The following is a 13,815-nucleotide window of genomic DNA, read 5'->3' as shown; positions in this document are numbered from 1 at the left end:
TCAACTACCTACAAAACTAATGACATTTCCCTGCCCCCCACTTTGTGTTTGGTACGTACTAAAAATACTCGCAGACTAACATTTAAACTACAATGTATCATGCAGCACGCCATGAATCTCCAGCGTGGCTGCAGGCTCTTTGCCTGATTTAAAAAAAAAATGCTGTCTGAATTCAAATATGTCCACCTGAGAAAATTAAGGTTGAGGGGAACCTTGGAAGTACATATTGTATTACTGTAGGGTCTTTACCCTACAGTATAAAGCGCCTTGAGGCGACTGTTTGCTGTGATTTGACGCTATATAAATAATATTGAATTGAACTGAATATTCAACATTGCTGTCTCAACATCCCATACCTGCAGCGCAGCCTCTGCCTCCTCAAGAGCTGGCCGAGCAGCTTCGAGTTTCTCCTCAGCAACAGCCTTGTCAGCTGAAATGCTGTCCACAATGGCCTGGGCCTTGTCCTTCACTTTTTGTACCTCCACCTTCACTCGCTCTGCTGCCTGAGCTTTTACTGTCACCTCCTTCAACACCTGAAAGTATGCACCAGAAAACAAACACACATTATAAGTGGCAGAGTAATGATCTGAAGCCTGTAGACTTTCCCAGCTGAAACAACATCACTCAAGAAGATAATGAGTGCAGTAAAGTAGTGAACAGAATGCTCAGTCCAATGGGAGATACCAGATCTGAACCTTTTCAACACTAAACAGAAGTCTCTGTGTAACAGGACTGTGTATTCATGAATGGTAAAAACCAGTCTAAACTGATTCATTTATACTGAAGTTCAACTGGAAAAAATACATATTCACCCCATTAAACATAAATTTGTCTTATTTCACACACTGCAGGAATGTAATTTTAGGCAACAATACAATATTCCCAAAGCAATCACTAGAAAGCCTGATACCCAGCAACAAAAAAAATAAATAATACTGTCTCTTCATTCTGTGTTCAATTTCTTTTTAATGCATGAAGCACTATATTAGTATCTAATACAAACTTGTACTTATTCATTCACTTCAGTTCATTAGCTCATGGACTCTGTTGCTGTTTTAATACAAATGCAACAAACAAGAGTGATCACCGATGGGGATATCCTCCCGTGATTAATGAAAATATAAAATAAATGTAGAAGTAAGGATAACATTACAGCCCAATTTCAGCAGACATCTTATTACCTATTCTGCAACTATTTGCCATAATTTGGAGGCCTTTCCCTAAACCTTTATACAAATACTTTTAGTCACCTCTGGGTTTATAAAGATATAATACATATTCCAGCAAAAATGTTTTCAACATAAATGATACTCATTAAATCCAAACAATTTTAAGCGTTCTGTAAGAGACTGATATTCTGTGATTATCTTTACAGATAGAAGAGACACAAAAAATTTCTATGGTGAACAAATTAAAGTGCATATACTACATAACTCTCTATTTATATCATTTATAACAATAAGCCAGACATAATGCATACTTACAAGGTATTCACATTGTATTATACTCATGTGTGTACAGGAATAATACTACATAATGCACCCATATTACATAATCTACTGATATCAATGCATTATGTATAACATCACTATAATCATAAGACAACCATGTACAAAACATAATGCAACCGTGTTGTTTACATTTGAGCAATACTGCTGAGCAGTAGGTATGGCTCTAATATTGCTCAGTAGTCTGTACTATTTATGGCCATGAGTCATCCCTGGCTCATGCTCAGCCAATCAGAAGTTGGTATCACAGGCTAATCAATAAGGCTGCAAGCTAGAACTGATGTTACTATAAACAGACTGGCTCTTTACCTGGAAATTTGGGATCCCCGGTTTCACACTATCTAGCTACTCCAGATGTTCAGTGACCTAGGTCAGATGCTAGATTAGGGCAATCCCTACTTTCTCCATTTCTGTAAATAATGGTCAAGTAGGTATAGCCAAGCACACAGCACAATATGATCACATGATTAGGCTGAGCCATTCAGGCATGAGAACAAGGCTGCATATCATTAGCATATATTATAATAGCATTAGCAGCCTGAAAACCTCCACGTTGTTTACTCTCCACTGCAGATAAATACAGCATGATATGAATATAATGCAAAATTTCACAGCTCAACTCCTTTTGGTTTTGGAGTCTATAGACTGGAAAGGTAAAACCTCACGGACGGATGGATGGACAGTATGATGGTATGACGACAATATCCTCCCACTTTATTTTGCGTAGGAGGATAAAAAGCCAACTGCTAGAGAAGCCTACTCTATGCTTTCTGAACCTAAAACCCACAATGATACAAAAAAGACCCCCCCCCCTCTTAAAACCTACCATATCAGCCTTGTCATTGGCAATCTGTAGCTCCTTCTCTTTCACCTCCAGTTCTTTGCTGAGAGCTGCTACAGACTCTGATGCCTCCTTCAGCTTTTGGAGACCAGTATTCATCCTAAAGAGGAGAAATATTTAATAAATCATGTCAAATACATACTGTACAAGTTCTACTATCTACTATCTACATATGTATCTTGATTTCTGTCTAAATATCAACAAAACTTTCATATCTTATCATCGTATTACATTTTGAACCAATTTCTACACTTGATTTACCTGTTGGCCAGTGTGTGGACCTCAGACCTCTTTTCCTTGTAGATGGTCTTGTAGCCTTGAATGAAGGACAGGTAAGACTTGGGTGTGACATGGGTGGAGCGTCGGTATCTAGATTCAAATCAGATTGCATTACATTAATTTTGTGACTTGCGTTTTGTGGCATATGTGTTGCACAACAGTATATATATGCAGATATACATACACAAAGACACACACATATGTTTTAATAAAAAAAACAAAAAAACAAAACTGTACCTCTGGAAGTAGTCCACACATTTCTCTGCCACACCATCTTGGAAGGAGCCCATGCACTGCACTACCTCACTCTTAACCTGGGGTGAGCAGTCTATGTCATAGAGAGACAGGAAGTGCTCTGAAACTGAAGGACAAGAAAAACGAGAAAGGACAGAATTAATTGGAGAAAGCCCCAGAGAGTGCAAAGAAGAAATCTGCTGCATAAACAAACCTGGCAGCTGAAAACAAATATACCTACACTAGCTGACTGCCTCTAACACTGACATTGCCGGAAATGCTAACTGATCATTTTCAGAGAAGGAATGACTGTAAGTGCTTGTGACAGTACTCATTATTAGTTTTTGTAGATAGTATATTGCTGTAACATCTGAATCACACTCTGGACTAAGTCAATAAAATACAAGAAAATTGGGAAAAAGAAGAAGAGAGCAAGGTAATTACAAAATATTGATATTTTCACAAATCATTTTCTCAAATAGGACTTACAGGCTGTCAGATAACGCATGTTAAATTTATGTTGTTTTGCTTTTAGTTTTCAGGACAAATCTTGGGTGTATTTAAAACTCAGTTGAAACTTGTATCAGTGTCATTGAACACTTATTGCAGTATTAATTATTTGAAGCAACACATCTATATTGCCCTTCAGTTATTTGCAAATACTGGGGAATCATTATTTTTTCACAAATTGACAATTGAGTTTATATCCCATATCCACAGCAGCCACTTCAAATGGAATATAGAGCATACCATTTACGGCATACAACAAATGTGACAAATACACAGGTCACATATGTGAAAATAAAATTGTCTCTTGTAAATACCTGCAACGAGCGCATCTTTTGGCCAGCGGCTGAACCAGTCCATGGTGCAACCAGATATCAGCGCTGGAAACTTCAACGCTCGGTTGCGGAACTTTTCCCCAACGGGGGAAAAGCACAGAATGACATGGAGATTGCGTCGAACTCGTGACATGAAGTACTTGTACAGGTTTCCATTGGTTGGAGGACGCCGTGGAAACTCTCGCTTCATGATAGGGATGAGATCATTGAGGATTTCATCTATTTCATCACGGGCAAACAAGTTGGATACCTGAAGGTGCAAACACACACACACGTCACTGATATCACAAAACTGTTATTAATTAATATCAATTGATCTATTTACCTGCACTAGCTCGCTGGGCGTGTCCCAATTTAAACAAGTGGATGTACATTCTTTCACATTGTTTCATTGTTCTACACTGAGTCATTTCACCAAGTCCCTCGTTACCACGAGAGAGAAGATGTAACTCGGATTTAAGAAAGTGAGACGCTGCGTCTCGGGGGGATAGATGTGGTGTTGTGGTAAGCAGCACCATGTCTCTAACCATCTGTTACTCTCACATAAACAACAGCATCTCACTAACAGCTTGCTCTCCCTTTTTGTTTCTCATCTCTGTCACTTTCTCTCACACACAAACATCCCAATACTTCTGCAACACAAACTCCCCTCTACAACTATAAACAAACATGACCCACTGTATAAACCTCTCACCTACACCACTATGCCCCCCTCACAGACACACACAACTCTTCTCAGGTCCCCACTTCAATTCACCCCACCTGGTAATGCAGCTGCAGCTTAAACTGTTATCAAGCGATGTTAGGCAGAAGAAAAGGTGAAACAGGAGTGGTGTGTGTGTGTGTGTGTGTGTGTGTGTGTGTGTGTGTGTGTGTGTGTGTGTGTGTGTGTGTGTGTGTGTGTGTGTGTGTGTGTGTCAAAGATGAGGAAGAAAACAATAATACCATTATCAGGCAGACATTGAAACAGAACACACACACACACACACACACACACACACACACACACACAAAGATTCGAAAAGAGGAAGAGCAAATGGAAAATGTGCTGCACAGCAGAAGAAGAGATGGGAAAAGAACTAAGAAATAAATGAAAAAGGAAAAACAGGTGAGAAGGGGACCAAAGCAACTGCACGGCTCTTATCATGGTCTACTCTCAGCATGAAAATGACAGAGTCAACCTTTTTGTTTGCTGGTGGTGTTGTATATGAAAGAAAATCTCAAATTTAGGTGGTGTGACATTTTGCTGTAAGTCACAAGCGTAATACCACTTTTTCACAAGCAAGTAATATTGGAGGTATGCACGTGGAGGTATCCACTAACGTCACACAGAATAAGAACTTAAGCTTGGTGACTGTTGGAGGAGCGAAAAGAAAAACAGGACAAAGGACGAAAAAGAAAAACAGAAAGCAAATTCTGGGACAACAGTGGAGAAAGTGTCTTTCAGCAACTGTAATGCAGAATGCTGCAGTGCATAGAAGACTAACTTGTATGCGACTCTCTGTTAGAGTTTCATTTCATTACAAATATTGAAGAGAAAATAACGGTGGAATCATAATGATAAGGAAAATGTACTTTTAAAATTGCATCAAACTGATATAAACTGGGCTGCTTTACGATCACATTCATTAAATGTTTACTGCACCCGGAGAGGACTGCAGTCTGTGCCAACAATACAGCTGATTTCTAATACGCCTCTCTACGCTGCTCTTTTCCTTATGTTCTCATTCCCCTCCACTCCCAATGGCTTCTCCTGTTAAAAGAGAATTCTTTCTCCCAAGTCTCACCAAGTGCTCGCTTATAGAGGACTGTCAGATCTGTCAAATCATGGGATTCTCTCAACTATTGTACCATATAATATGAAAAACACTGAGCTCGCCATTGTCGCGAACTAATGATGTATAAATAAAACTGAATTAAGCTGAATTGAAGTGAATATACACAGTTATCTGACAGAATACAGGCAACAACTTTCTGTATCCAGTAGGTTTTCCAAAACTATGTGTGACTGTTAAAGCAGCCATTGGAAAACATGGTGCCAGTGCATCATTGTTTGTCCTTTTCAAGATGGCGGCGCGCATAGTCGCAGCGGCTCAGTGCTCTCCTTTTCGGTGCTCTGTGAAATTGTGTATGTTGTTATGTGTGCTTCAACTGTGGCTCAACACATCACCATTATGTCGGGCGGACATTATAACATACAGACGGCACGAACTCCTACATATAGGAGCACAAAGTGAGCAGGCGGTTATGGCTGACTTCCTCCACTCTCACAACATCCCGGTGGACATCGCCAGACCACCTGGCTCTTTGTGGTTCATCATCCCTGTGAGGGGGGGTTGCAGACGGAGACGGCGCAGAGAAAGGAGGCAGAAAAGAGGCGGCAGAGCTGGCGTTTTGGAGAGGCTACGTAAACGGCCTCATAGACCTCCGTTACCCAGTGTTTTCCTCGCCAATGTAAGATCACTACCGAATAAAATGGATGAGTTGAGACTGCTGGTGGCTACAAACAGGACCGTGAAGGACTGCTGCGTTTTGCTCTTCACTGAGACCTGGCTTCATTCATCCATTCCTGATGCAGCCATCGAGCTAGCCGGCAGGACAACGCACCGGCATGACAGAATGCGGACCTCCGGTAAGAGCAGAGGAGGGGGTGTGTGCTTGTATGTAAACAACAGCTGGTGTACAGACAGTATGACTGTGAACAGCCACTGCTCTCCGGACCTGGAGTACATGACTGTTAAATGCAGGCCCATCTATCTGCCCCGTGAGTTTACAGCTGTTTTGATCACTGTTGTTTATCTTCCCCCTGATGCTAATGCTAACTCGGCTGTTAGTCTCTTACATGACACGGTTTGCAGTCAACAGAGCAGATATCCTGAGGCTGTACACATCATTGCAGGAGACTTTAACCATGTCGATTTAAAGACTGTTCTACCCAAGTTCCATCAGCATGTTAAATGCCCTACAAGAGGGAACAACACACTGGATAAAGTCTACTCTAACATCAAGCTGGGTTTCAGGGCTGTGCCACTGCCACATCTGGGCCAGTCAGACCATCTGTCCCTGCTTATGATTCCAGCATACACCCCCCTCAGCAAAACTGCTCTTTCTACATCTAAGACTGTTCAGACCTGGCCTGAAGGTGCCTCTCAACAGCTGCAGGACTGCTTTGAAACAACTGACTGGGACGTATTCAAGCACCAGGACCTGGAGCAGTATACCTCGGCTGTTCTGGACTACATCAAGTTCTGCACCGACACTGTAACTGTGGACAAGAATATCCGGGTTTTTCCAAATAGAAAGCCATGGATGAATGGAAAGGTGCAGAGCTTACTCAGAGAAAGGAACATCGCCTTCAGAGCTGGTGATGGGGCGCTTTACAGCGCTGCCAGAGCCAACCTGAAGAGGGGCATCAGGGAGGCCAAGGCTGTGTATAAGAGGAGGATTGAGGACTGTTTCCAGAGCCACGACTTCAGGCAGGTGTGGCAAGGGGTTCGGCATATTTTGAACTACAAACCCAGCCTGTTAGTTGATCAGCGTAACATCAATCTGGCAGAGGAGCTGAACAGCTTCTTTGCACGCTTTGAGGTACAGCAATCAGAGACAGCCATCCAACATCCATCAGCGGGCAGCAGCAGCATCCTCAGGCTGCAAGAGCAAGAGGTGAGGCGTATGCTGGAAACTGTGAACCCCAGGAAAGCTGTGGGGCCCGATGGTGTCTCTGGACGGATACTGAAGGTCTGTGCGGCTCAGCTGGCTGGTATTTTTACCAGCATTTTTAACCAGTCCCTGAGCCAGGCTGCTGTCCCTTCCTGCCTGAAGTCCTCCATTATCGTCCCCATCCCCAAGAAGAACACTATCAGAGGTTTGAATGACTACAGGCCAGTAGCACTCACACCAATTGTTATGAAGTGCTTTGAAAAGCTTGTCCGGGCTCACGTCATCTCCAGTCTCTCTCCCAGACTAGACCCCCACCAGTTTGCCTACAGAGCCAACCGGTCCACAGAGGACGCCATTGCCACGGCCCTCCACTCTGCCTTCTCTCACCTGGAGCAGGGGGGGAACTACGCTCGGCTGCTCTTTGTGGACTTCAGCTCGGCGTTTAACACCATCCTTCCTGGCAGACTGGTGACTAAACTGTCAGATCTGGGGATACCACGCTCCACCTGTCTTTGGATCAAGGACTTCCTGACAGACCGTTCCCAGAGGGTAAGAGTAGGTCCCCACCTCTCTTCAGCCATCAGCCTCAGCACCGGCTCTCCACAGGGCTGTGTGCTGAGTCCCCTACTCTTCACCCTCTACACACATGACTGCACCTCCATACATGCCAGTAACTGCATCATTAAGTTTGCGGATGACACCACTGTGGTGGGGCTCATATCAGGCGGGGATGAGTCAGCATACCGGGACGAGGTGCAGCGGCTGTCAAGGTGGTGCAGTGAGAATAACTTGATCCTGAACACCACTAAGACAAAGGAGATGGTAGTAGACTTTAGGAGGACAACACATGTCATTCAACCTCTGTTCATCGAGGGGGATGAAGTGGAGCTGGTTTCAGATTTTAGGTTCCTGGGAGTACATCTGCAGGATGATTTGACCTGGAGTATCAATACGACCAGCATTTACAGGAAGGCCCAACAGAGACTGCATTTCCTGAGGGTTCTTAGGAGCAACTATCTGACCCAGAATCTGCTGGTGTCCTTCTACCGTTGCTGTATAGAGAGCATCCTGACCTACTGTCTGTGCATGTGGTTCAACAGCTGCACAGCAGCAGACAGGAAAACACTCCAGCGAATCATCAACACGGCTCAAAAGATCATAGGCTGTCCCCTGCCCTCCCTCCAGGAACTGTTCAATGCCCGCTGCCAGAGGAGGGCACAGAACATCCTCCAGGACCCCTCACACCCTGGACACTCCTTGTTTCAGCTACTGCCATCAGGCAGACGTTTCAGGACAATGAAGGCCAGAACAAACAGACTGAGGAACAGCTTTTATGCCAGGGCTATCATTGAACTGAACTCTGTGTGGTTTGGACAGTGATGTGGGGTGGTAGTGCTGACTGTGTGCGTGCGTTGGTGTGTGTATTGGGGCTAGATTCATCTTAATTTACTATTGTGCACTGTATTTTAGTAATCATTTTTATCACTCATATTTTTATTATTTTATTATTTATTGTCTGAGGCACCTAGAAAGGAATGCATTTTAAATTTCATTGTGCAACTTCTGTGTACAATGACAATAAAGATTCTGATTCTGATAATATGTAAATCAGTCAAATACACTTGTGCCACAGAATTAATGGATATTGCATAATTTTCTTCTGAACACCAAATAGAAGCTATTCAATTTATTGCAATTCTCAAGCCAATTATATTAACAGAAAGAATTTACATTCCATGCAATTTATATGTAAGAAGCAAACCATGCAAAAAAAGTTGCTTATGAACATCTAATATCTAATAAAAATCAGTTTACAATGTCACAGCTGCAGAACAGTGACACTTGCTTAAGGCAATACTCAGAGCTGCTTTCTGTACTGTATTGCCTGACAGACAATACACATTATCTCATACATCATATCAGTCTCAGTCATTCAGGCAGTCTATCAAATCATGACACTCCAACCTTCTACCATATATTTTTGGACACTGACACAATTTTAGCTGTGTACCAAAACATTTTGAACTTGTGGTTTTATGACTGACTTAAAGTTCAGACTTTCTGCTTTAATTTTAGGGACTGAACACAAATTTAACATTAAGTGTTGAGGTATTTCAACCATTTTTCTACAAGCAAAGTCCGTGATCGGACAGAGAAAATACAGAGTTCACTAAAAGATGCAAACTGTTCATCAGCCTCAAAAATAGAAAGAAGATGAGCCTTTGTCAAAACTCATCTAGAAAAGCGAGAGTGGCTTTTGAGGAGCATTTCTGGGAATATATAACTAAGATAAACCTGTATATGAAAGACAGGAAGTGAAAGGTATGGAGAAGGCTTCAAATGGCTTATGAAGAGGGATTAAAGTGGCCCAGAACAATCTGAAAGTGCATTTCAGCAGTTTCAGCTACTGAGAAATTAAATCTAATAGCATGCAAACTGATGTTGCTTCTAGTAACAGCATGGAGATACCTGCTTAGTACCTAATAAGAATAATTATTTCTTTCAATCTGCTTAAACTCTCAACACATCCCCATTTCCATCTTGACCCTGTGATGTGTTCATGGTGCAGATGTTAATAAAGTTTTGGCTGCTGTACTTCAGCCTCTAGCTAATGCTACAGAAGAGAAGCGAGCTTGTTTTTTTTTTTATAGCAGATAATTCAAACACAACTTTTCAAAAAACTCAAATATCAGCAAAAAACAAACTGTGTCTGCGCAGTTTGCCACAGAATGTGTCTGCATTATTTTCAAAGGCAAGTACTGCTCAGCAGGTGAAATTTTATAAACTGGAAATGTATACCTTGCATGTAATGTCCTCATTCATTGTAGCGCTTTTAAATCAGATATTGGATCTGTACATGATGTGCTGCTGAATTATGTTTTTGTGAAACATCTTTCAAAACAAACTCAAGTACACTAATTTGTCTTATTCAAGGGTTCTATGAAAATACTGCAGTAGGTAGTTTGGTACGGTTTAGCGCAGGCCATCCCAGTTTCACTGTGGTGAAGTTTACAGTACGTTGGAGTGGTACGGAGCAGGCTGTGGTGTTCATGGTCAATATTAAGTTGCATCAAGAGTTGCAGACATTCAATTCAATTCAGTTTTATTTGTATAGCGCCAAATCATAACACTCACCTCAAGGCGCTTTGTATTGTAAAGACCCTACAATAATACAGAGAAAACCCAACAGTCAAAACGATCCCCTATGAGCAAGCACTTGTGGGAAGTGGGAAGGAAAAACTCCCTTTTAACAGGAAGAAACCTCCCAGAACCAGGCTCAGGGAGGGGCAGTCTGAATTTATATTTAAGGTGATGATGCTGATTTGATTAATTCAGCAAATTCTATCTTTTATAGTAGCTTTATAGTGGCTAAACAGCACTAACTGTGACCCACATTAATTCTTTGGAAATTTTTTTCCATGTGTGCACTCCTGACCTCTCCAGATGACAGCACATTATTCATGTACTCCAGGAAGGACTCCTCTTTGATTTCATTGTCAGTAAAGATGAAGCTGATGCCTTTTCCATGCTGGCCAGCTGTTCTGTACAAACTCTTCAGGTCATCCATTAGGTTGGCTGTACTGTATGAGCTAGAAAAAGAACAGAAAGCATAAAATAAATATGAACCCCAGTTTTCATTTCTAATAACTAATTTTAGAGGGTTCTTAAAATCATCCACATGTAGTTTAATTCAATTAAAAAAGCAGAAAACTTAATCACACAGAGCCTTCAATTCATATATTTATGTGTGAATTATCATAAAAATTCTCATTAGATTGAAGCTGAAGCTACTTATTGGTATTAGTGGTTAAAAAAGTGCAGGCACACCAATTTGTGGCTTGAAAGATGAAAATGAAGCACATCTTAGCTTGTAGCTTCACCTGTTTTTGTGTCTGAATGTCACCTTTATTGAATTATAAAGAGGCAGATGAAAAATAAGTCAGAAAGAAAATGGAAGGTGCTGCAAATTGGAGATATTAAGTGCATAAACAACACGAGGGAGAAACCATAGTTTACTTGCATGTGGTTCTTTAATGATTATCAGTAAGATGAGATGCTTTATTGTGTAGTTAATAAGAAATTATAACAACAGCCCCAAGTGGCTGGGAGTTATGGTGTGTCTGCCAGGCTAGATACGCATTGCTGGTTATTAAAAACAAACACACGTCTTCTCAACTCAACCCAGCAAAAAGTAATGAGTTAGCCAGTTTGTAAAAGCAGAAAAGAATGCCGGCTTGACAACAGTTAAGCTTGTTAGCCCAGATACAGGAAAACAGTAGCTTGTCCCCTCAGGTGAGAAAAGCTGCTTAAATGACAACGCTGTGTCAGCCATGAGGACAGAGACCCCTGACACAGACAACAAGGCTACTACCTATAAGATGTTGAAGCTTCTTTATATGCAATCTAGTGGGCTTCTCTGAATCCACAGCAGTACATATCTCAAACTGAATGCTTGAAAAAAAAAAAAAACTCTAGTGGAAATAACAGTGTTAGGATAACAAAGTTTTAAAAGGTATTGTGTACGTGAAAGCAATGAGAAATTCCAAATTATGGACAGAAAGAGACAGAAAGTGAGTCAAATTGAGTTTACATGAAATAACAGACCTATCTGTATTGGATGCGCATGCCAAAATCAGCTGTGCATGCGTGTGTGTATGTGTGTGTGTGTGTGTGTGTGTGTGAGTGTATACTGGAGAGGGCATATGAGAAAGAAGGGAGGAGACACACAACAGAGGTGTTTGTTTTCACCAGGGATAGCTGTGAAGCCAAGAGCTTCATTAATATTAATAAGTAACATTAAAATCTATTTGGGGAACAAACCAATGGAAAATGTGATAGTAACAAATGCATGTCGGGACTGAGGGAGGAAATCATTTGACAGGTTTGGAGAGCAAGAGAGGGGCCTGAGTGTGACTGAGCAATGAAGCGCGGGACAGAGCAAGCAGAGAAAAATGACGGTTAAAGCAAAGTGTAGATTTTGTGATTCTGACTGATCAACTAGACTGAAAAGAGACTCGTGAAACACTGACATTGTTTCAAATCCAGGGTTTCATCTATCAGTCAGAGAAGCCAGAGCTTCTGAGATATCATATAATAAATACAATATCTGATTCAGTTTCTTAAAAAATGTATCTGTTCCACTAATGAATTTATTCTAGCTGCTGCTCCTGAGAGAAGACAATAGAACCTTTCTCATCAGTCACAGTGGTTTAGATGGTTTTATTTTTTGCTGTGATTATTAAAAAAATATATAGATAGATTAGATTATGAACAAATGTAATGATGACAAAACCAGTTTAGTGTGGCGCATTTTATGTAAGCTGACAATAAAAAGGTGTTAATGTCACTCCACAATCTTTGTGAGATTTCCACTTTATACCACCACTACTTACAATAATAGCTATTCAATATAATCGCCAATAATATTAATATTATGACTGTGGTTATAGGCTGTGTTTGTGTCCACCTGTACGTAAGCACTACCGTGTAAGAGTGATCTGGAAGATCTTGTATCCAGCTATGAATGAGGCCAGTCTGGTCAGGCTCTGTTTGCCAGAACCCCCAACACCCACCAACAAGGCATTGCCTCCTGGCATTCGGATTATCCTCGACACCTACAAATACAAAAGTGAACATACACACAAAGCTGGGGTAAAATAAGTATTGTAACGTTGTAAACACACTTCCACAGTCGGCGATATTCACAACAAAGGGCGTCTTTATTAGCAGAAAAACGGCTGCTGTAGGCCACAGCCACGCCAACCACAACAACAACAGCGGAACAGCAACACACACACACAGGCAAGCTCTCGGTCTCTCTCTCTCTCCATGCTGCCTTCACGAACCTCCCGAACAGTCCGAAATCCCACAACATCAACACGCTCTCTAACTAAGAGAATCGCTACATTGCCCCCCCTCACTAAATCCCTCGCCCCGAGGGATCCCGTACAAAGTCTCTGAGGTGACCTGGGGGTCTTCTCTGCCTCTGCAGCCCCCTTGTAGACGACACTTGGGGCTGTGTCTGCTGTCCTGCAGCACCCTGCTTTGATCTGGGATGGGGTGCAAAAGTGGAGGAAGCTGTGGGGCAGTAGAAGGGGGCACAGTCAGTGAGTCTGGGGCTGTGGCTGTTTCATTTCTCAGGGGGGTTGACTGGACTGGGCGCACATCACCCTTATATGGAGCCAGCCTGTCTCTATGAAGGGCCACTCGTCTCCCCCTAGTCGGCAGCTGAACCCTGTACACCACTTCCCCCAGCTTCTCTACCACTACACAAGGCCCCACCCAGTGGCAGTCCAGCTTAGGGCACCGGCCTTTCTTCCTCCTCGGGCTGTACACCCACACAAGGTCACCGGCCCTGAAGTCTTTCCCTTTTACCCTCAAGTCATAATTCCTTTTCTGTCTCATTCCCGCTTTCTCCAGCTGATCACGGGCAAAAGCATGGGCCGACTCC

The 13,815-nt window shown here is 42.1% G+C and overlaps 1 protein-coding gene across 2 annotated transcripts in view; it reads right to left on the bottom strand.

The window, feature by feature from the left end:
* The window catches only part of dnah5 (dynein, axonemal, heavy chain 5), a 92,426-nt gene that overhangs the window by 30,735 nt on the left and 47,876 nt on the right, over window positions 1–13,815 (bottom strand). For both annotated transcript variants that reach the window (XM_030749857.1, XM_030749858.1), the window contains 7 exons: window positions 12,849–12,979; window positions 10,801–10,954; window positions 3,687–3,954; window positions 2,866–2,989; window positions 2,611–2,718; window positions 2,335–2,449; window positions 357–533 (listed from right to left, as the gene is read on the bottom strand). In XM_030749857.1, coding sequence (XP_030605717.1) covers window positions 357–533; window positions 2,335–2,449; window positions 2,611–2,718; window positions 2,866–2,989; window positions 3,687–3,954; window positions 10,801–10,954; window positions 12,849–12,979 — 1,077 coding nt within the window. The remainder of the gene's footprint in view (window positions 1–356; window positions 534–2,334; window positions 2,450–2,610; window positions 2,719–2,865; window positions 2,990–3,686; window positions 3,955–10,800; window positions 10,955–12,848; window positions 12,980–13,815) is intronic.

Source organism: Archocentrus centrarchus, chromosome 16 (genome assembly GCF_007364275.1).
Source record: "Archocentrus centrarchus isolate MPI-CPG fArcCen1 chromosome 16, fArcCen1, whole genome shotgun sequence".
Classification (NCBI taxonomy): Eukaryota; Metazoa; Chordata; class Actinopteri; order Cichliformes; family Cichlidae; genus Archocentrus; species Archocentrus centrarchus.
This window is presented reverse-complemented; position numbering and strand designations above follow the sequence as displayed.